General features: G+C 44.9%; 1 protein-coding gene across 1 annotated transcript; it reads left to right on the plus strand.

The window, feature by feature from the left end:
- The first annotated feature begins 14,183 nt into the window (after positions 1–14,183).
- Positions 14,184–22,650, plus strand: LOC144823087 (gamma-crystallin 2-like). Its single transcript, XM_078681260.1, has 3 exons — positions 14,184–14,192; positions 21,569–21,811; positions 22,375–22,650. Exons 1-3 carry the CDS (start codon positions 14,184–14,186, stop codon positions 22,648–22,650), a joined length of 528 nt encoding a protein of 175 aa, XP_078537386.1.
- The last annotated feature ends 229 nt before the right edge of the window (positions 22,651–22,879 follow it).

A 22,879-nucleotide genomic window follows, 5' to 3' on the forward strand; every position in this document is an offset into this window, starting at 1 on the left:
GTGTGTCCGGCGAGGTGGGTGGGGGTGGACACCAGTTGCTTGAGTCCCAGGTTGGCGAGGTTGTCGAGCAGGGTGCTGGTGTTGCGGTCGTTGTTGTTCTCCAGATGGAAGTTGAGGTCTCCCAGGAGGATGTAGTCAGCGGAGGGGAGGGCATGCGGGCTGACGAAGTCGGCGATGTCCTCGCTGAATTGTGTGCGTGGTCCAGGGGGTCGGTAGATCAGGGTGCCTCTGAGGGTGGTGTTCGGGTTGGCGTGGATCTGGAAATGCAGGTGTTCGGCGCTGGTCAGGGTGTTGTCGGTGCTGGTCGTGAGACGGATGGTGTTCCTGTGGATGATGGCGATGCCTCCTCCCATCCGGTTGGCGTTTCGGTCCCTCCGGACGATCTTGTAGCCCTCTGGGATAGCGATGGCGATGTCGGGAGCTGAGGAGGTGTTCATCCAGGTCTCCGTGAGGAAGGCAACGTCAGGGGCTGTGGTGTCGAGGAGGTTCCAGAGTTCGATGGCGTGTCTGTGGACGGAGCGGGTGTTGAGCAGGATGCACTTGAGGTGGGTACTGCTGGTGTTCGATTTGGCGGGTGCTGGTGCGAGGCTGGTCCGGATGCAGGAGAACTTGCAGGCGTGGCAGCTGAAAGGTCCGTGGGTACGTCGTGGAGTGGCTTGATGGCAATCTGGGAGTCGGTCGGTGTTGAGTAAATGATACCAAAACGCAAATAATTTGCAATGAGAAAATTAATCTGATAGATCCACGTGTGATTGACAAAGCTAAATATTTAGGGATTGAGCTAAGCTCCAAGCCGGACGAGATTGTTGAGATCAATCTTTCCCCTTTATTAAGTAAAATTGATATTGAGGCGCGTCGGATAAATAATTTACATTTAACTTTGATGGGGAGATGTAATGTGGTCAAAATGATTTTTTTGCCTAAGATTTTGTATGTGTTTAGAGCTATTCCTTTGTTGGTGGAATTGATTTGGTTTAAGAAGATAGAGCGAATCATCTCAAGGTTTGTTTGGGCTGGCAAAAGACCCAGACTAGCTATGAAATATATGACGCTACCAAGGGAGAGGGGAGGATGGTCGCTACCAAACTTTCAATGCTATTATTGGGCAATCACGCTGCAACATATTGGTTTACTATTGGATGGCCTGGAAACTGTTGGTGCTGACATTTCTATTTATCGTTTAATTTTTGGGGAGGAAGCTAAAGGGCTCCTTTTTAGACATATTGATTTTGCATATTTTAAACGGGTATGGTTTAAGACTTTACTGGCTGCCTTCAAGGTTTGGACACCCGTTAGAAAATTATTAAAAATTGGGAGATTACATGTATATACTCCTGTTATAGACAATACTCTCTTACCGGAAATTTTCAGAGATGGCTACTTCAGAGAATGGAATATGCAAGGAGTCCTGGTAATAGGTGATATTGTTATGGAAACAGGGATCATGTCTTTTGAATGTATTAGATAGAAATTTGGCATCAGCAACCGGCATTTCTTTAAATTTTTACAGATACGAGACTTCTTGAGCCGGAAAAGGGTTAGTTGGGATCGTATTTCACTTATAGAGGTGATTCAGGGTGGGCAATCAACTATTTCCACGATGTACAAATTGGTAAATGAAACTAGAAGCGACGATCTGGATAAACATTTTGGTCGCTGGCTGAATGTCGTACAGGCAGGACAAGACACATGTGAAGAGTCTTTAGCCCTTTCTCAATCGGCTACAATGTCAGCAAACCTGCAGGTTCAATGTTTTAAGACATGGCTAAATCTTTATGTTACCCCACATCGTATACAACAATGGGGTGGGGTGGATGGAGTTAATTGTCCTAGATGTGGTGAATTCGCGGTAGATAGTGTCCACATGTTTGCCTTATGTCCCAGTTTAACCCCATTGCTGGTAATGCTGGGAATTGCGGATATCTATATGAATGTTCCCGAAAGAAAGCTATTGTTTATTGCGATGGCCACACTTAGACTGTGTATAGCCACGGTTTGGCTGGATCCTGTCCCCCCGAACCCCCACGAATGGTTTAGTAAATTCATTAATGTCGGGAAGTGGGAATTGTTGATCTTTAAAAGGAGAGGCCCGAGGGCTCAGAGGGAGGGGGAACGGATCTAGGAGCCCCTTATAAATTGGCTGCACCCTGAGAGCTAAAGTGCGCAATTTATTATTAATATTTTTTTTCTTGCCCTGTCTTGTATAGTTTATAGGTTCTGTAATGTGATTTTTTTTTTTTTTTTTAGGTACTCCATTTTCTGTTTTGCTTTACTCCTGCAGCCCCGGGGGGGAGGGTCGGGTGGGGGGTGGCGGATAACATTGGAAAACTTGGGGAATGACAAAGATATAATGTATGATGGTATTCGTTATTGTATTGTTTTTCTTCTTATGGAGTTTGTTCTTATGTCATTTTCCCAATAGAAACATTTAAAAAAAAAAAAAGAAATGCTGGTGCCTTCGGTGGAGTCCCCCCTCTGGGGACTCAAAAAGGAACATCTGCCCCCTGAACCTCAACAGGCTCCACACACAAGAGGGGGGGCGGGCACCAGAAATGCCCCCGCACTCACCGGTCTGCATCCCGGAGGCAGCTCTCTTCTCCGGCTGCCGGGCTCTCCCTTCACTCTGGGAGCCTCGCGGTTCTCGCGGCCAGACTTTTCCTGTGGCTCCGGTTACCACAGGGCTCTCCCTCACTCCTGGGAGCCCCGTGGAAGGCGCCGGCTGCGGGCCTTTTTTTCTCTCTCCTTCCCTCACCGGAGCGCGGGGTGGGCTCCTGTCCGCTTCCAGTTTTGCACAGAAGTACTTCCTGGTCGGGGGGGGGGGAGAGCGGCACACCTCAGCAATAGTTCGGGGTAGGCTCCCGGACTAGATTTAAATAATAAAACGGGGTGAGCTCCCGTTGGGCAATAACCGACACAGAGTGTAGAACGGCCGCCCATGACGTTAGCAGCTTACTCTGGGGACAAAAGGGCAGGAGCGCTTCCCTTCGAAGGAAAACCACAGCGCTCTGCCCAAAAATAGAGCGCTCACGTTGCGCTGGGGGCACGGACAGCCCCACAAGTCCCCAGAGATGACCCCTGCATCAAGAAGGGTCCCAGTAACTCAGGATTCCGAGAAAAGGGTCCTGGGGGCAAAGTGAAGCAAAGGAGACCCATGCAAACAGATCCTCCAGGCATCCAGGTCCATCAGCAGTCCAGGAACTGGGCAGGACCCAGGGAGGCAAGCATTCTCCTGGGCCCCAACAGCAGCACACCCCTGGTTTATTCCAGTCAGAAACAAGAACATCTTACAAGAGGTCACATCCTCTTTTTATACACAAAAATCCCTTTGTCTGGCAGGGTGTAGCCAATATAAGAACCAGCTACAACTGGTTATGGGGAACCACTGGCCAGGCTAGGGACATCAGACGCACCACAGGGGGTGGAGCCAGCATTGTGTGGGGAAAGCCCAGCCCTATTCACAATCATGCCACATACATCATTGCGCAACATTCAATCTCACGAGATCGCACATACCAAACTCAACCCTGCACTCCCCACACATCAGGAACTACCATGGTCACACATATTCCCCATGCATTCCTATGGGAGGGCAGGTCACTCTCACCACACACGATACAGAAAAGGGGGTGGTGATGAACAGAGTGTCTGAATTAAGCAGACCACTCTTACCCAGTCCAAAGATCAGGGCTTGATCCATCACCGTTATTTATCTCACTGCCCCATCCCAGCTCAGAACCTGGCTATATGCAAATTAGTCTGTCCCTGGCCCAGTGCATCATGGGAACAGGGCAGACCAAACTACCAAGCCAATTCTTCACCAGAAAGGAGACAAGCTACCGAGGACCGGTTTCTGGCATTTCAGCCTCTTCGGCCCGGCTTGCTTGAATCCTGATGGAGCAGTGAGAAAGGGACTCATGTCTGAGTATACCCTGCCACACCTATAGTGGCCAAAAACGATACAGAAAAGGGGGTGGTGATGAACAGAGTGTCTGAATTAAGCAGACCACTCTTACCCAGTCCAAAGATCAGGGCTTGATCCATCACCGTTATTTATCTCACTGCCCCATCATTGCGCAGCATTCAATCTCACGAGTTCGCACATACCAAACTCGACCCTGCACTCCCCACACATCAGGAACTACCATGGTCACACATATTCCCCATGCATTCCTATGACAGGGCAGGTCACTCTCACCACACATACACAGAGAGCGCATACACTTTACACTGGGCTACAGTGAAAAAGTGCGCAGAGACCTAGAATCACCCACACCAGGTTACAGAAACAGGCTAGGCAAAAGCAAAAAGTTTCAGGGTGAACCTGCAAAAAGGGCCAAGTCCAACACATGTCATACCACCTTTTATATATCTCATCGATACATTGGGCTGCAAGTCCTATCCATATGGTCCTGTTTTGCCAAATTAGTCTGCAAATTAGTCTTTTTGTTAAATCAGGAACAGTAAGAGAATTGTTCCTAAATAGTAAATAGTGTGTTGTCGTTAGCTGCACATTCCTCAACGAGGATTTCTACTTCAGTCTCACAAAGTTCCTTTTCCTTTTCTGTGCCACTTCACTCTCTTTGGAGCCTCACAGGCTATTCAGCTGGTTAGGATTGTGTTGTAAATAAAAGATCTTCTGTAACCAGGTGGTATATAAGTATGTTGTTGATTTATTGATAAGATGACAGCTTCAAATAAGTTACTGGAAGATGTAAGTTCCAGGTGATGCCCCACCAGGAGCAGCCACTCTGCTGCTCAGCCTGCACACTCCAACTGACACTCCCAACCTCACCAGGCACCCATGCATTCCATGACATCATCAATCATCCAACATTCCAGACATTTCCAAGCACACCAACACTCATTCTGGCTGAGCAGTAGGGAAGAGATACATAGGCAAGGGAAAAGGCAAACAGTAGATCATAACATATCCCCCTTCCTAAGGAACCCAAATCAATATAAAAGCACATAAGGCAATCAAAATAGAACATACATTAGAATAGAGAAACTGTATGAAAGAAGCGTTGAGCAAAATGAATCAAGCAAATATCAAATAAATGATATGCAAGACAATTAATTAATCAACAAATTCACATATTAAAAATCCATAAAGAAAGAGTTTCAAGAAAAGCATCAAGCTTTAACGATACTACAATCTTCACGAATCTCATTAAACACTTCAAGGGTAAAACAAGAGAAGCTTCGTAAGAAGGTGTATTCTGAAAATCCAGTCCCACCATGGAAAACCTTTAAGAGAAGCTTCATAAGAAGGTGTCTTCTCTTAACGTAGCCCAAACAGGGAAAACATTTCACCCACACAATCCAAACAGTGCAGGAAACCGACACAATCATGTCAACAAATAACCACAATCAGTAGTTGATAAACCAAAGGCTACGGGAAAACTAGGGCACAATCATGTCAACAAATAACCACAAGTCAGTGGTTGATAAACCAAAGGCTACAGGAGAACTAGGGCACAAACATGTCAACAAATAACCACAAATCAGTGGTTGATAAACCAAAATCTACGGGAAAACTAGGGGTAAAATAGTGAGAGAGACCTTACACTCACACAGAGTATTTTCACAACCAAACAAACTAAGGTAACCAGGAACACTACGCACTCACCTCGCCTTTTCCATACAATAGCAGAAGCAAAGACATTACGAGGTACACACTTTCCCCCCACCAAAACAGTGTTTAATAATATTTCACTCTGGTGAGCGACCTCCCACCCGATGTCCTCACCCAATTTGAAGTCTTAGACCATAAGCATCATGTAGCTGTAATCTCCTAAGGTAGTTCGGGTGCTTCCATGTTTCGCCACTCTGGCTCTGTGGCAAGTCTTTCCCTGCGCCCTCCCTGTGGGCAGCATTCACAAGAGAACCATCATTGCCCGTCCCAGTCTGTCACGATCTCTTTGTCCAAATCTGAAGGGAAGTTGTCATTACTCTATCTTAGACTCTTGCTATTATGTCCCTTCCAATACAGATCGCCCACTCTAGAGCAAAGCCAAGAATATACTCGCTCTCTAGACACTGACACTGTTTTAAAAAAAAATATTTTGTTTATTGTCAATCCTCGACTATCACTCTTGCTGTTACTCTTCATTTCAGATACCAGCTGGGGGGAAGTGGATGGCGGCTGGTAAAACAACATGGATCAGGTGGTGCTGCAAACGATGACAAGTTCAAAGTAACACAAAAGAAAAATGTGGTTGGAAAACGCGCACCCACCAAGTGACCACGAAGACAATCAGAGGCAGAGATTCCATTCACAAAATGGCAGTGCATTCATGTGACGCACGCCGAGTGGCTCTGGGCGCCCTCCTGCACCCACACGCTTGGAGGCAGTAAAGCAGAAAACAACGAGGAGAAACGTCACAGAGGGCTCGCAGGCCGATGCCTGTGGAGAGGTGAGAGGCGCGCGCCCTATATGAAGTTTTGAATGGCTGCATGGCAGGTTTTTTTTCAACCACAAAGTAGGCAAAACCACTTACTTGAAATAACAAGGGCACTCCTTAACCCAAAAGGTCACCATAAGAAAAACAGGAAAACGTTTTCATAAATGCGCGGGTGACTTCACACCAACCTATGAAGTACAGGCCACTGCCCGCTGTCAGAGCACCTTCAAGAGCAGTGCCAATTCTCAAATTCTAGAAGGTTGCGCACAGGCAGAGCAGACACTTTTGTTCACAGGTCACAGGAAAGTCAAACAAAAGACAAACGCCTGTAATCCTTTTTCTTGGGAATTATTTTCCTTGGGATTCCAGTTCATGAGCTTAATTCCTGTGGTTAGTCAAATCCTTATTTCCAGTGGAAGGGTATTCCTTCAGCAACACCCAGGTTCTTTAAATCGTCCCCAGTGTTGTAAATAAAAGATCTTCTGTAGTCCTATCCATATGGTCCTGTTTTGCCAAATTAGTCTTTTTGTTAAATCAGGAACAGTAAGAGAATTGTTCCTAAATAGTAAATAGTGTGTTGTCGTTAGCTGCACATTCCTCAACGAGGATTTCTACTTCAGTCTCACAAAGTTCCTTTTCCTTTTCTGTGCCACTTCACTCTCTTTGGAGCCTCACAGGCTATTCAGCTGGTTAGGATTGTGTTGTAAATAAAAGATCTTCTGTAACCAGGTGGTATATAAGTATGTTGTAGATTTATTGATAAGATGACAGCTTCAAATAAGTTACTGGAAGATGTAAGGTCCAGGTGATGCCCCCAAGAGCAGCCTCCCTTCTGCGCAGCCTGCACACTCCAACTGACACTCCCAACCTCACCAGGCACCCATGTATTCCACGACATCATCAATCATCCAACATTCCAGATATCTCCAAGCACACCAACACTCATTCTGGCTGAACAGTAGGGAAGAGATACATAGGCAAGGGAAAAGGCAAACAGTAGAACATAACAGATTCCCAACTCTCTGTCAAAAAGGTAACTCAAGAACTCTTGACAATTCACACAATCCTTCTGAGACCCACCCTTCCCCCCACGGCCTCTGCTGTGTAAGGGTGGTTCTCTTGTAACTTATGGTGTCAACAGGAAGTGCCTGAGCGATTCTGCATAAAACAACAATTTGCAATTTACCGATTCGCAAGAGTGCCACTACTAAGAAATCACATTTTTGGAATTCCCTATTTCAAAGAGTGATTTTGAAAAAAAATATCTTTCATTTGGCACACTATATTTACATGTTCTTGTAATTAACATATAATTATATATGCTTGGCATCATGGGGAGGGGGGGCATAAAGTGGCTAATATATTCACGGAAGTTCTGAACAGAGTCCACCAAAATATGTTTGACCAGGGCACCCAAAGTCCTTAGGACGTCCATGCTCTCCTTTATTGGGACCCCTCCGCCCCACTCCTTTCTGAGGTGCAAAATATATATTTTTTTTATATTTCTATTTATTGAAAATTAACAAAAAAAACAGCAAGGTGTCAGATAGTTACATCAAGCAAATAGACTGTGCATTGGCGGATCCTTAAAACAAGCATCATGTCACTCAAAATTAATAAAGAAGGGGTAAGGGGAGGAGAGGAAGAAAACAAAAGGAAGCATTCAGACATCATATAGCGTGATGGTCAGGGGGAGTGTGGGAGATCAACTATCACTGTTTCAGGTGGTATACATATATCTCCTCTACAGCGATTCCAGGGGGCCCAGATCTTCTGCCACTTCCGGGGGCGGCCCCGAGCTACGTACACTGTCTTTTCCCTAAATATGCACCAATCCATATCATTCATCCAACACTCAATAGTAGGAGGTCGTTGGGATCCCCACAGCTGTGCAATATTACTTTTGGCGATCATTGTTCCCAAGGTTACCCACTGAGTTTGGGCTACATTGTGATCGGTGGGCTCCCAAACATTTAAAATACAACGCCTGGCTTCAGGTAAAAGTGCGATCTCCGTTACCTCCTGGAGTACCCCGTGGATCCTACGCCAATAATCAATGATGCAGTCTCACTCCCAGATGATGTGCAGAAAAGTGGCCAGCCGGCCACACCCCCGCCTACACAGACCCTCTTCCTAAAAACCCATCTGCACTAAACAAGGGCCCGTGACGTATAATCTGTGCAGTATTTTAAGTTGCACTAATCGAAGGCGAGCTGGTATCGCCACCTCCTTCGGGGAGGAGATCACTGACTGCCAGTCCTCATCATCAAGTTCAAGGCCATCACGGGTCAACTGATCCCGCAACTGGGAGAGAAGGTCCGCTCTATAATTAATCAATTTTTTATACACCAGAGAGATGGTACTATCCGGTATATACCCATCCAGCACACGATACTCCAGCGGGGCAGATTCAGGTATCTCCGTCCCTTTAGGAAAGACCGCATCAAGTGCATGACGAATCTGAGCATAACGGAAGAACTCCGATCCTCCCAGTTTGAACTTGGCCTGTAGGGCCACAAAGGACTTCACCTGTCCCTTTGCCCAGCGGTCCTCCACCTTGGAGATACCAATGAGGTCCCACCTGTCGAATCCCTTCGTGTTCCACAGTTTGCCAAGCCGATCCGATCCAAACAGCGGGGTAGCCAGGGTCAAACGATCCCTCCATCCCAATGCACAAGTGGCAACCTGCCAAACACGCACAGCCGTGCGTGTTGGCCCCGTCAGAGATCCCACTACCGATTTAGAATATAACGCCCTATTGTAATTACCTCCGGGAAGCAACCACCTGTCCATAGCAAAACCCGGGTGAGGCCCGGGACAATATGCACCATGGTTTATAGCTCCCAACTGCGATGCCCAATAATACCGTTTAATATCAGGAAGGGCAATACCCCCATCGTACCAGGGGAGTGTCAATTTGGCAAGAGCAATTCGGAGCCTACCATCCCACAATAACTCCCTCTGCAGACCCTCAACCACACGGAAGTAGCTGCCAGGAACCAAATCTAGAGTATTTTGCAAGGCATACAGAAAACGAGGAAGGGACATCATCTTAAAAAGGGCCACATGCCCGAGCAGAGAAAGCGGGAGCTTTCGCCACCCCGCCACATCCCGTCTCAACCGCGCCAAAGGTGGGAGGAGGTTTTTCTCATATCGGATCAAAGGGTCCATGGAAATAAAAATACCGAGATGTTGAAACCCTTGTTGTGCAATCTGAATGGGACAACCACGCGGCAAAACCGGCGCATCACCACTGAGTACATAAAGGGAGGACTTCGCCCAATTGATGATCAAACCAGAATTCTTACCAAAAGAGACCAAAACGTCACACAACACTATCAGGGATTTGCTGGGGGAAGTGAGATACAGTAGGATGTCATCCGCATACAAGGAGATACGATCTTCATGTTCCGGGGACCAGTAGATACCTCTCATGGAAGGTTCCCAACAGATCCACGCAGCCAGGGGTTCGAGCGCCAACGCGAACAGGAGGGGAGAAAGCGGACAACCCTGACGAGTACCACGCCCAAGAGCAAACGTGTCAGAGGCGTGGCCATTAACCACTACCTGAGCGAGGGGGTCAGCATAGAGAAGTCGTACCCAGCTGATAAATTCAGAGCCGAAGCCGAACTTGGCCAAAACCGCCCACAAGTACGGCCATTCCACCGTATCAAACGCCATGGTGGCGTCAAGAGACGCCAAAACGGCCGGTTCACGCAGCGTCCCTGCCCTAGCGATAACACCATGCAACCGCCGAAGATTCAATGCAGTATTCCGGTGCGGGATAAAACTGGATTGATCCGGGTGTACTAAATCACTAATAACCTTAAGCAGTCTATTGGCCAATACCTTAGCCTCGGCATTCAACAACGGAATCGACCGGTATGACGCACATTTATTCCGAGGCTTTCCCTCCTTATGTATAACAACTATTGTAGCCAGACGTTGATCGCAAGGGAGAAATCCACTATCGCGGGATTCCTTGAACATATCCCTCAAATACTGGGCAATACTGTCGGGTCGAAGCTTGTATAACTCAATTGGCAAACCGTTAGGGCCCATTGCCTTACCCGAGCGCAAGGAACGTAGAGCCAATGCTATTTCGTCCGCCGTAATCGCCGAATCCATTAAATCCCTATCGTCCTCAGAAAGACTCAGGAGGGCAATATCCCGAAGCAACAAACGAAAGTCTTCCTCTGGCCTATCAGACACAGAGGAGTACACAGTGCGAAGATGGGTGGCGAAGCACGCCACTACCTCCCGCGGGTCGGTAACCAAAACTCCCTCTTCCGTCTCGATTTCTGGCACCACACGACTTGCTCTATCTTTCCTATCCAACCAAGCAATCAATTTACCGGCCTTGTCTCCAAAATCATATATGCGTCCCTGTTGCTCCCGGCTAAGAGCCTTCGCCGCATCAGACACTAGTGATTTGTATTCAAACTGCTTCAGTTGTAAAACATGCAGTTTTGAGTGGGTCACCTCCTGTTCCAACGCCGATTCCAAATCCAATATTTCAGTCTCTATCTTCACCACTTCCTCCTCTTTTTGTTTTTTGGCGCCAGAAATCAACGATAGGGCATGACCCCTCAAGACGGTTTTAAACGCATCCCACAAGGAGATTGCGTAAGCAACCGAGCCTACATTTTCTAGGAAATAATGATCAAGCGCTTTCACCAGGCCATTACGAATTTTGGGGCTACGAAGGTACCAAGGGTTAATCGGGGCCACCCGACCCTCGGCGCCCGGGACCAGATCCAGTCGAAGCCATAGTGGAGAATGATCAGAGATCCCCTGAGCTAGGTGGCGAGCCTCTACAACGCCAAAAGCCTGCGCAGCCGGCACTAACACATAATCAATCCTGGAGAGACTACCATGGGCTCCAGAGAGAAACGTATATTGCCGCTGAGTAGAATGGAGTAAACGCCAACAATCCACCAGACCCAACACCTCAATGAAATCAGACAGCCAGCATTGCGACCCTTTAAGATCCCTGGGTGGATATCTATCAAGCCCTCCGGAAACCACTGCGTTAAAGTCCCCACCCAGGATCAAAAGCCCAGCGGGGAGATCAAGTAACACCCGCCCCAATTCAGAGAAAGTAGTCGACTGTAAACCCGGGGGAACATAAGCAGAAACTACGGTGAGGATGCGACCCTCCCACCGCCCAGAAATTGCCACGTAGCAGCCTCTTTCATCAATGACAGTGGAGTCCACTTCAAGCGGGAGAGCAGTCTTCACAAGGATCCCAACCCCCCGCAAACCAGAGGAGAACCCAGCATTTGCTACCAGCCAATATCCCAGTCTATTCAGAGCGTGACATGTGTGCCCGACCAAGTGTGTTTCCTGAAGAAGAACAAGATCGGGTGAATGGCGTTTCAGGAATTGCAGTACCACCCCACGTTTAATCTTGTCCCCCAACCCATTAACATTCCAGCTAATCAACCTCAATCCCCTACCCCCATCATAAAAGACAAAGAAGATCCAGCCACGAGCAATGCCCAATGCCTCAATGAAATCGTTCAACAATATGGCACCCTGCAAAGACAACAAGCAAAACAACCAAACCACCCACCCCCCGGTCTCCAAACAACCCATTACAACACCCCCCACCCTGCACCCCTGCGCGAGACTAGAAAGCCACCCCAACTTGCAGTGTGCCTGTCGCCCTCAGACCCAACTAAACTACGAAAAGTAAAGCTGAGGAGGAATAAACCCCAAAGATATCCCCATAACCCCCTAGCAAAATAATATTGACAGTAACGGATCAGGTACGGAATCATCACAATAAAAGTTCTGTCATCGACCCCGGTGGAGCCTACTCTTGTTCTTCAAGTCCTCCCTCGGCACCGCCAGGCTGGCTCTCAGGATCTCCTCGGGGAGTCAACGTGTCCAACCAGTCTGCCACAACTTCAGGCTTATCAAAAAAGTACACTCGTTTGTTATGTTCAATTCTCAGTTTGGCAGGAAAGAGCATAGCATATTTCATGTCCATATCCCGAAGACGTCGTTTGACCCCCAGAAAACTGAGACGCTGCTTCTGTACCATCTGTGTGAAGTCCGGGTAGAAGCTGATGGAAGAGTTTTCAAACTTGAGAGGACCTCCCGCACGAGCGGCCTGCAGGATAGCATCCCTATCCCGAAAATTAAAGATCCGTGCTATCAAAGGTCGTGGCGGGGCTCCCACCTTCGGTTGTCCGCCCGGGATCCTATGAGCCCGTTCCACCATGAAAAACTTGCTCAATCCCTTAGGTGCCAAATGGTTGATGATAAGGTCCTCAACAAAGAGGTCTGTTGCTTGCCCTTCTGCCTTTTCCGGAACCCCAATTATACGAACGTTGTTCCGCCGGGCCCGTCCTTCAAACTCCTCCAGGCGACGAACCACAATGTCATTGGAAGCTCCAAGCCTACGGGCTGTGGTTTGAAACTCAACGACGTCATCCGTAAGGCTCGATGTTTTGATATCCAACGTTTTAACCTTCTCATTGGTTTTAGTCAGATTCGTCCGGATCAAATTCACTTCGATCGCCACCGTGTCCAATTTGTGAGCAAGAGTCTCCATCTGCTTCCCGAGGGAAGACTGGATACCATCAATGGCGGCCATCACGTCTTGTAACGTCGGCTCCTCTTTCGGGGTCGACGACACCTTCGCGCTCTCTTGCGAACCGCCAGCCCCGCAAGGCGACCCCCGAATCTGAGCATATCGATCCATGACGTTGGTTTGCGTGTAGCTGCCTCTTCTGGTATTCTTGACCCTCTGCTTGTCTCCATCAGGCTTTCCTGCCATGTCATGATATTATCCAATGGTCTCTTCCCCCCTAGACCACAGCAAGGGAAGAGGAGACAGACAGAACAGCCAAGTAGGAGAAAACACTCCATCCAGAGGAACTGTCAACCAGGGCCTCAATGTGGAAGACAGCCGAGAGGGCGATAGGCAATGTGGCGCCCCAGGTCTGAGAAACGAAAGAGAAACTAAGCGGGACCGGGGTCTCACGCTGTAACAAACCGTTGTTGTTCAATTACGCCCCGGGCACCCTGTCAAATCGGGCTCCGGGCATCCAGAAGACGAAGGCCGCAGATGTCTCAGGACCACAACTCCGGTCACCTGGGTCCGATCGGAACGGCGGCAACGGTTTCAGGATCACCAGTGGTTCATCCGCATCAAGCCGTCAACTGCCAACAGGATAAATGACAGGATATATTCGGGAGGTTACGAGGGTCTCTGGAGCCCTTTGCTCACGCGGCCATCTTGGTCGCGCGCAAAGCTCCTCCCTCGAGGTGCAAAATATTGACTATGATCAGATATGAGAGTTTTTTGTTTTATGAAACAATCACATTTTTTTTTTTTTTTATTCCTTACTTTTTCTACCTTTTTTTCTTGCCAGTAATCGAACTTCAAATACTCAGGATCACTCACTAAAGGCGATGGATGTACCTATGGGCCTTTTCCATTATAAAACATTTAGAAACAGTGGCTGCAGTTCCTCGGATTTCCATGGAAAAATTTGCCTTTGATTAAATGATAGGCACGCGGATAGAACACAATGGCTGAAACCACCGAGAGGCAGAAAGGAAACCTGCCAGAAAAATTACAAAACTCAGCGAATGTGACACAAACAAAGGGCACGATATAAACTAAATCAAACCGTAAATCCCTTTTTCTGGACAGAAGACAATCCTTTATTTCTAAGCGCCCAGTATCAGCGCTGGGTGTGATGTATTTAAGGGCAGCTGAGCCCTACCAGAGCACTGCTGCTTGAGTCTACAACCCGACCAAATATGGATCAGGTAAGGCGTCATTTAACCAGACTGCGTTCTCTACACATAACAAGCATCACAAATTGTTATGTGATTAAAACCAATATCCATCAATAATATCCTTCGGATATTGGTTTATTTAAAAGTATCTCTCTTTCTGCAAGAATTTTGTAAACTTGTCTGGGGTGAATTAGAATGCAAAAAAATTAGGCTAAGATGATTTACCTTGCTGAAAATATGAATTGGAAGCTATGATGATCGTACCCATAAATATACAGAAACATTGAAAATGATTAAATAAACAGAACCTACATATGTGTGGACTAGAGGCGTTTTGAAGCAAAGTGGGCAATTGCCTAGGGACCATGTTTTCCAACGGGCTCCCAAGTAGAGTAATGGGAAAGATAAAAGTCCCACTATAGTTACTGTGGATAAAAACAAGCGTTTTTTTAATTTGACGGGTGAGAATCCTTCACAGAAGACGTCTGCGTTCACAGCCGCTCAATTTTAACCCTCCAGCTCTCACGCAAATGGTGGCAGTTAAATTAAAAACAAATCTTTTTCTCTTGCGTCTTTCTCCTTATTTCACCTTTCTTCTTCTACCTCCCCTCTCTCTCATTTTTCCAGTTCGCTCTCACAATTCTACATCCCTCTTTGTATGTAACCTCTCTCTATTTTAGCTGTCTCTGACTCACCCATATCTACCGTCCTCATCTCCTCTTAGTAGACCTTTTGCTACCCTACCTGTCACAATCTCACTTTTCTCTGTGTATATCTGTGGCTACATCATCCACTTGAGCTTTCTACCCCTTCTCTATCGTTCAGTTCTCTCTGCACTTCACTGCTCCATTCCCACCTTTCCTCCCTCTATCTCTTCTTTATCTGTCACATCTCTCTCAACCTCATCTTTCTTTACTTCACCTCCATCTCTATATACTTTTACTCGGTCTGCCTCTTTCTCGCTCTTTCTCTCCCTCGCCACTTTCTCACACTCATTGCTCTCTCAAATCTCTCACAACTTTATCTCCTTTTACCCTACCTCTTTCTTTCTCACTAGTTTACTTCTCGGTTTATCTCACCATTCATACAGTACTTGACCGCTCCACCACCCTGCCTTTCTTTGTGTTTCTCTTCCATTAATGTCCCTCACTACTTTCCTCTATGCCTACTTCTATTGTTACCTCCTCTCTATCATCTTTTTCTGCATTGCTTCTATTTCAACTCACCCTCTCTACCTCACCTCTATCTCTATCTCTCTCTTAATGCATCTTTCACCCTCATTTCTGTATTTAATACTGTATACTTCACCTTCTATTTTTACATCTAATTCTCTACTTCACCTTTGTTTACTTAACCTCTTTTCTTTATAAACGTAATCTCTCTTTTGATCCTGCACCCTACTTGCCTCTTTACCTCTCTGCTCTCCTTACCTCACTTGTCTTTCTATAGCTCGTTTCATTTTGCCCTCTCTCTAATTAATTTACCACTCTCTATCTTGCATTTCTCTCACTACTCTACCTCTTCACCTCTACCTCTCTACCTCATTACTTCTCACTGCTTCTATTTCTATTTAGTACATCTCTCTTTTCTGTATCTCCATCTCAGCACTAATTGTACGTCATCTCCCTCCCTCTCTCTACCTTTCCTTCCCACTATCTCCATCTTTCTGTTCCTCTCTATGTCATCTAAAACCTTATGTACCTCTCTACCTCTCTTTCTCTACCTACCTCTTCCTCTTTATACTTTTATATGCTTGTTTATGGCTGCTTCAGCTTTCTGTATGTTACAGCTTTCCCTACCTCCCCTATCTCTCTGTAGGCCCAGGTGAAATTTTAATTACGGTGGTGTAATTTGAGTAATTGCATGAATTTCATGTTAGGTTTGTTGAGCGAAATTCTGAAATGACACCATGTCACATGAGTACACAACATTCACAGTAAAATGTTAGCTCAAGCTTGCAGGAATACTGCAACCGGCCTGCATGCCAGTGGCTATTACTTGCACCACTCGTTCTTTTCACACTATTTTTTTTACCATAAAATGTGTCCTTGTGGCAAAAACTGATCTGAGGACACATTTCATGCTAAAACGTGAAGGTAACGGATAGATTTGTATGTTGTGTAATTTTGCATAATTTCACGAACTTTTCCCGAATTTTCTCTGAATTACGCTATAGTAAATGATGTGAATTTCACACACCCCTTATCTCACCCTCGACCTCCATTCTCCCTCTCCCTTACCTCTCTCTACAATAATCCCTTTGCCTCTCAGTCCTGCTCCTGTCTCCCGATCCCTACTTTTTCTCCTGACTCAGCAAAGTTGGAGGTGAACATCTAGACAATTAACTGTGCACAGAGATAGTGGAGAAAAGAGACATGGCAAGGTAGAGAATTAAAGAAACAATTAGATTTCACCCGATGGAATCGTGAAAAACCTTTGAGCAGAGCTTTTATTTTAGCTGTTTCAGTGCGAATGCTAGTAGTGAATTAATTTGTGAATAATGCCTCATTAAAAGCTACATTTTAAAACACTATGTGCAAATGTCTTGTATTTTACTATTGTGCTCTAGTTCACTAAACATATAACTTGTCACCCTTAATGTCTTTCCTAAAACTGGAGGAACTGGCATGTTCAATACTGAATTCCTCATATAATATTGTTAAACTGCAAAACATTGTTTAAAAAAACATACATCGAAGCACACAATGAAATCTTTTCATAAGGCTTTCTTTGACACTCTGGCTAGTGACTGTTGGGCAGTTTGAGCTCTTACCTGGTTTAGAGTTACCTTGTGTCTTCAAAGTTTAACTTACAATTCAATGTTTTCTAGGCATCAGGAGGGTTGAATTAACTGAAACAGGGTAATGCCTTCAAAATTGTTCAGAACAGTGGACCCCAAAATCGTTCATGCTCTGGGCTCCATAATACTTAAGATGGCAAAGTCTTGACAGATACATGTGAGCACTTCAAGAGATTGATACCATTTGGGTTACATGGCATATTATTAACATTTCTGCTATTCATAGGTTCCAGTGTGTAGAAAAATATTGGGTCACTGTTTTCATTCTCAACTGTGATAGATTCTGTAAGTAAAGGGGATACATTTGGTATCCTGGCACGTAACGTTTAATTTAGAAACTCTAAACGCTTATGTCTGCTAAAACATGGCGTGTGGGGAACCTTGATCTGGCGCAGTATTTGCACCTACCTGATACATCAGATGGAGGAGGAATTGGCAATGTACTATCCTCAATAAAGAGTTTCAGCTTCCTGCAGTGACTTTTTGCTTCGAGTTCAAGCCAAGATGTCTGGCCTTTACAAGTGAGCAATGTTTTTGCATTTTTTTTCAAATATATGTAAAATGCAATAAGAATAATAACATCTAAATATATATATATTCACTGAAAAAAACATAGGTTATAGACCATATATAGTTAGGAATTAGCATTTACAAAACCTTGAAAATTCACTGAAAAAACCATAGGTTATAGACCATATATAGTTAGGAATTAGCATTTAAAAAACCTTATTTTACTCACACAAAACCATTGAAATTCCATATATAGTTAGTTGCAGTAACTATATATCGCGCACCCGCAATCCACTGCTGATCATGTCACATATTACATCATTCATGACATGGTCAGTGACATCACTGATGACATCATCTAGTGTCTGTGTGTTTTTGTAAAGTTTAAATATGTTTTACATATTGAAGAATGAGTGGATGTATGGAAGACTGAGTGTGTGTGTGGCTGGCTGGGAGGTGTGTGACTGTGCATATCAATGTGTACTTGTATCAGTGATTGTATAAGAGAGTAAGTATGTGTTAGTTTATGTGTGAAAAGTATGGTGTTCTGTGTTTAACTGTATAGATGAGGAAATCGAAGTGTGATTGATTCTTCACAGGACTGACTAGGTGTATGAGTGCATATGATAGTGTTGTAATAATGAGTGACTGTATTTATGAGTGATTGTATGGGTGAATGAGTGAATGTGTGTGTAGACGTAGGAATCAGTGAGTGCGTATGTAGTAACTGGTATTGGTGTGTCATGATGTCATCACTGATGTCATTTGAGATGTCATCAGTGATGTCATCAGTGATGTCATTTGAGATGTCATCAGTGATGTCATCAGTGATGTCACTGACCATGTCATGAATGATGTAATATGTGACATGATCAGCAGTGGATTGCGGGTGCGCGATATATAGTTACTGCAACTAACTATATATGGAATTTCAATGGTTTTGTGTGAGTAAAATAAGGTTTTTTAAATGCTAATTCCTAACTATATATGGTCTATAACCTATGGTTTTTTCAGTGAATTTTCAAGGTTTTGTAAATGCTAATTCCTAACTATATATGGTCTATAACCTATGGTTTTTTCAGTGAATTTCATAGGTTTTTTAATAGCAAATCTTTATAAAAATAATACATTTTAAATCTAATTTTATATTTTATAATTTTTTTATTTTTTTTTAATATTATTTTTAGTGCGCTCCCGGGGCGCGGACAGGTGAACGCACGGGTAAGCGCAATCTGGCGGCGCGCCCCGAGGCGCGTACTAATGCGCGTCCCGGAAGCGCTATTGTCGAGAACGAAAACAACATCGTGACGTATCGCGTAGCCGCCACGCCTTGCGTCATAAGACACGTATCGCGTAGCCGCGAGATGCGTCTTATGACGCACCGCGTAAGCGCACCCGGAAGCGCATACGATCGCGCAACGTAAGCGCCCCGATGCGCTTACGATACACGCCCGGGACGCGCCCCGGGCGCGTAGCGTAAGCGCGTCAAACCATGTGACTTTAAAATAACACTTTTCATTGGTTCAGAACTTTTTTTTTTCCAAATTGTGTGAAACCCACCCATTTCTCTCACTATTGCTTTGTACTTGGAGAGAGCAAGAGCTGTTGTGTCTACTCTATCTCCTACTTTTCTGATCTCCAGCAATGGCTGCAAGAGAGTCATCCAGCAGTGATTCAGAGGGATTTTTGGATGAGGACCCTCCTCAGCAAAAGAAAAAAACCCATTTCATTTGGAAATTTTACGACATCCCAGAAGGACAGAAAAAAGTGAACGCTCCCAAAGTAACATGCAAAATATGTGGGAGTAGTTTATCCAGAGGCAATCCTCTGAAAAAATATAGTTTTGGCAATGCCAATTTGATCCGGCATGTCAAAAGAAGACACCCTAACAACTTTGCCAGGGAGAGTGTCAGAGAGCTGGCACGGAATGTACCAACAGATGGCGGCAGCACCTCCACTGGTGGAGCAACACCTTCGGGACCACCCCGTGGAAGAATGATCCCTAACATTCAGCCGGTGTTTGCGGGCATCAAATTTTTGTGCGCAGAGTGTGACGAACTGCTCTGCTATGGGGAGCAGAGTGTTGAACTGATTGCTCTAAAGAAACAGCAACACCGCTGCTCTTCCAGTCCCTAAATTTTCAATTTTTTTTGCTCCTGTTGAGCAGTTTTGCAATCCTTGTTTTTGTTTTTCCCTTGAAAAAAATACAAAAAAAATATAAAATTGTTTTAAAAAGTCTAAAAAAATATAAAACAAAAAAAACAAAAAAAAAATATATATAAAACAACAAAATGAAAAAAAAAGTTCTTTTCAGAACTACCTCCAATTTTTAAAAAGAAGCTTTATTTTTTTTAAAGTCTGTCATTTTTAATCTCCATGGTACGCTCCCCCGTACGCTCCCCGGTGCGCGTACCGGGCGCTCACCCCCGCGAAAATCGATTTTTTTTTTATTTATTTTTTTCACCCGCGGGAGCCTTTTATGGCCCCCACATGAAACCTAGGGGGTCAGGGGGTGTGTACCCTGCTCCCTCTTGCTCATTTCCCCCTTTGATTTTTGCCACCTCTTGTGTCTCAATCCTACCGAGACACAAGATGGCGGCCGCTGCGGACTGTTTCGAATGTTTATAGACACCCGAGAACCAATCAGCTTGCCGTGCGCAAGTCGCGTGGCGCGCCTGGAGCGCTCTCCCGTACGCGTATCCGGGAGCGCTCCAGGCGCGGATCTAGATATATATCTTTTTTTGAACGTTAATTTCTCAAAATCCACTGGAGCACATACATTGAGACCTACAAAAGGCACATCGGGCTACCAGTCCCTACAAATTTGCCAAGTTTCGTGCAAATCCATTCAGCCGTTCGGGCTAAAAATGAGGCTAACCGCCCTATGGAAAACTCAATGTTAAAAACACGTTTTGGGACCCCCCTTTTTTCTCGGCCCCCCCTGGACCAACTCCCCCCAAATTTCCAGTGGCTGCTCAGAAACAAAATGTTCCATTTTGCTGAAAATTTCAGCCAATTCCGTCCACAAACGCCAAAGTTATTAGACATAGAATTTTCAAAAATCCCATAGGGAAAAAATCCTAACTATATATACCTACTGGCGACCGCCAGTAGGTAATATAATGAAGGAGTGGGCAAGCAGACCAGGCACATCGGCCCAGGCACTAAAGTGCACTTATATATGAGGGGTGCCATATGTGATCAGGTAAAATACCATCACGCACAATACAAGACAGCCAATGCATGAAGTGGGCAAGTCCAACGATTGTTGCTTAATACTGTAGAGGGTAGCAGCAAAATGTGAATGACTATCCAGTGGATAAAGATGGCTGGCTGAAAGCTTCTGTTATGTATGAATGTGTTTACATTTACATTAAGAACTTTTTAGAACAGGGTTGTCCAATTCCTGTCCCGGAGGGTGGGATCCATGCCAGCTTTTTAGCATATTCGCATTTAGATAAATGTAGTTATCATGAAAATCTGGCATGGATTCGGCCCTCCAGGACCGACATTGGAGAACCCTATTTCAGAAAAGAGGAAGCTGGCAACACTGCTGGTGCTGTCTCTAGGCCATATTAAATAAAGTCCAGGCATGGATTGGTGACTGATTCAAACAAGTGTTTGGTACGTGCCACAAAGTGAACATAGTTGTTTAAAAAATGTGAATTTTAGGATTATTTTAGTTGTCATACAAAGAGTCAGCTTGAGGGCACATGATATAAGATTTTGTTACCATTTTGCCCCCTTCCTGGAACTGCCAACCAGTGCATATATATTTTTATTTAACAAAGGAATACGTAGATAAACCCCCGGCTTCTTGCTGATATTGCCTACAATGGCACATTTAGAGAGTTTTTATGGAATTACAAATGTTAAGCACTCACCTGAGATAATGAAAAGAGGGTTAAATGCGTTTGTGATCTTGCCCCTTGATATGATGAAGTGAAATACTACAGGTCCCACATACCTGATATTCTACCCAGATCTATTGTAAGTTCATCACACTTGAAAGACATGCTTGTTCTTCATGCTATAAATTACGATGGAAGATGGGATTGCAACCTATACCTTTTTTAATTTGTTCCTTTTTTACAAGATTACTTTCTTTGAGGATAAGAATTTTGCAGGACGGTCTTTTGAGTGCAGCTGTGACTGCAGAGATCTGCAAGCACACCTCAGCCGCTGCAACTCTATTAAGGTGGAAAGTGGCACTTGGATAATCTATGAGCGGCCCAACTACCTTGGCTACCAGTATATCCTGAGCAGAGGGGACTATCCTGACTTTCAGCACTGGCTGGGCTTCAACGACTCAGCAAGGTCTTGCCACTTTGTCCCAACGGTAAGTACAGCGGTGGTAAGCCGAAGGGTGCACAAAATAGCCGCATCTTGACCCATTTTGCTGAGAACATACAACTCCAGAGTATCATGAAAATTTGAAAAATATGATCTATCTAAATAGCCCTCTATATGTAATTGCTATCATCTGCTTGTAGTCTGTATTTGAAAAACGGTCTACTGTCCAATCAATAATTAAATTGTAGGCCTGCTGCAGATCAGTTGGTAAATTAATGAGCTTGTCAATTGTTCGTGCAAGTTGTACAAAGCCTAGAAACATATATCCAACATTTAGCCAGGTTGCCAGATTCATTCTGTGTTTCTAGGATAACCAGTAGCTCTGTAAAATATTTACAGTTTAGTACTCAAATGCAATTATATGTTGAATGGATATCCTGAAATCTTAACATTGATCATTGATTCCTGGCCCTCTGCTTAACATGCCTGGTCTAGAACCAGCTGAAAATCAGGATAAGTTAGTTTAAAATAATTGGAGTCTATTCATTTTGCCTCAATTTGAGTCTAGTTTTCTCAGGTCTTTTACATGTTTTGTGTTTGTTGTCACAGTACAAGGGCCCATTTAAGATGAAGGTATTTGAGAGAGAAGATTTTAAAGGCAAGGCTGTGGAATTCACCGAGGACTGCCCATCTGTCTTCGACTGGTATCACCAAAACGACATCCACTCCTGCAAGGTCATTGAGGGCCACTGGGTCTTCTATGAGTTACCCAACTACAAAGGGCGCCAGTACTTCCTGAGAGCCGGAGAATACAAGCGTTGTACCGACTGGGGGGCAGTCAACTCCGATGTGGGCTCCTTTAGACGTGTGATGGACGTGCAGTAAAAAAAGTGATGTATTTCACAGTATTTTGTTTTTTGTGAGACACATGGCTTAGCCTGAAATGTTTTATGATGGACAAAGGGGCTTTTAAATGCCTGTGTAAATGCAAAACATTTAATTCCCTTTGCAAATTATTAATATGACTTCATAAAAACGGATACAAATAAAAAAAAGCATATCAGACTCATTTTCCAACATTATCACGAAAATTAAAAAAAACTTCACATTGCAA

The sequence above is a fragment of the Lissotriton helveticus genome, chromosome 3_1, assembly GCF_964261635.1.
Source record: "Lissotriton helveticus chromosome 3_1, aLisHel1.1, whole genome shotgun sequence".
In the NCBI taxonomy this organism is placed as follows: Eukaryota; Metazoa; Chordata; class Amphibia; order Caudata; family Salamandridae; genus Lissotriton; species Lissotriton helveticus.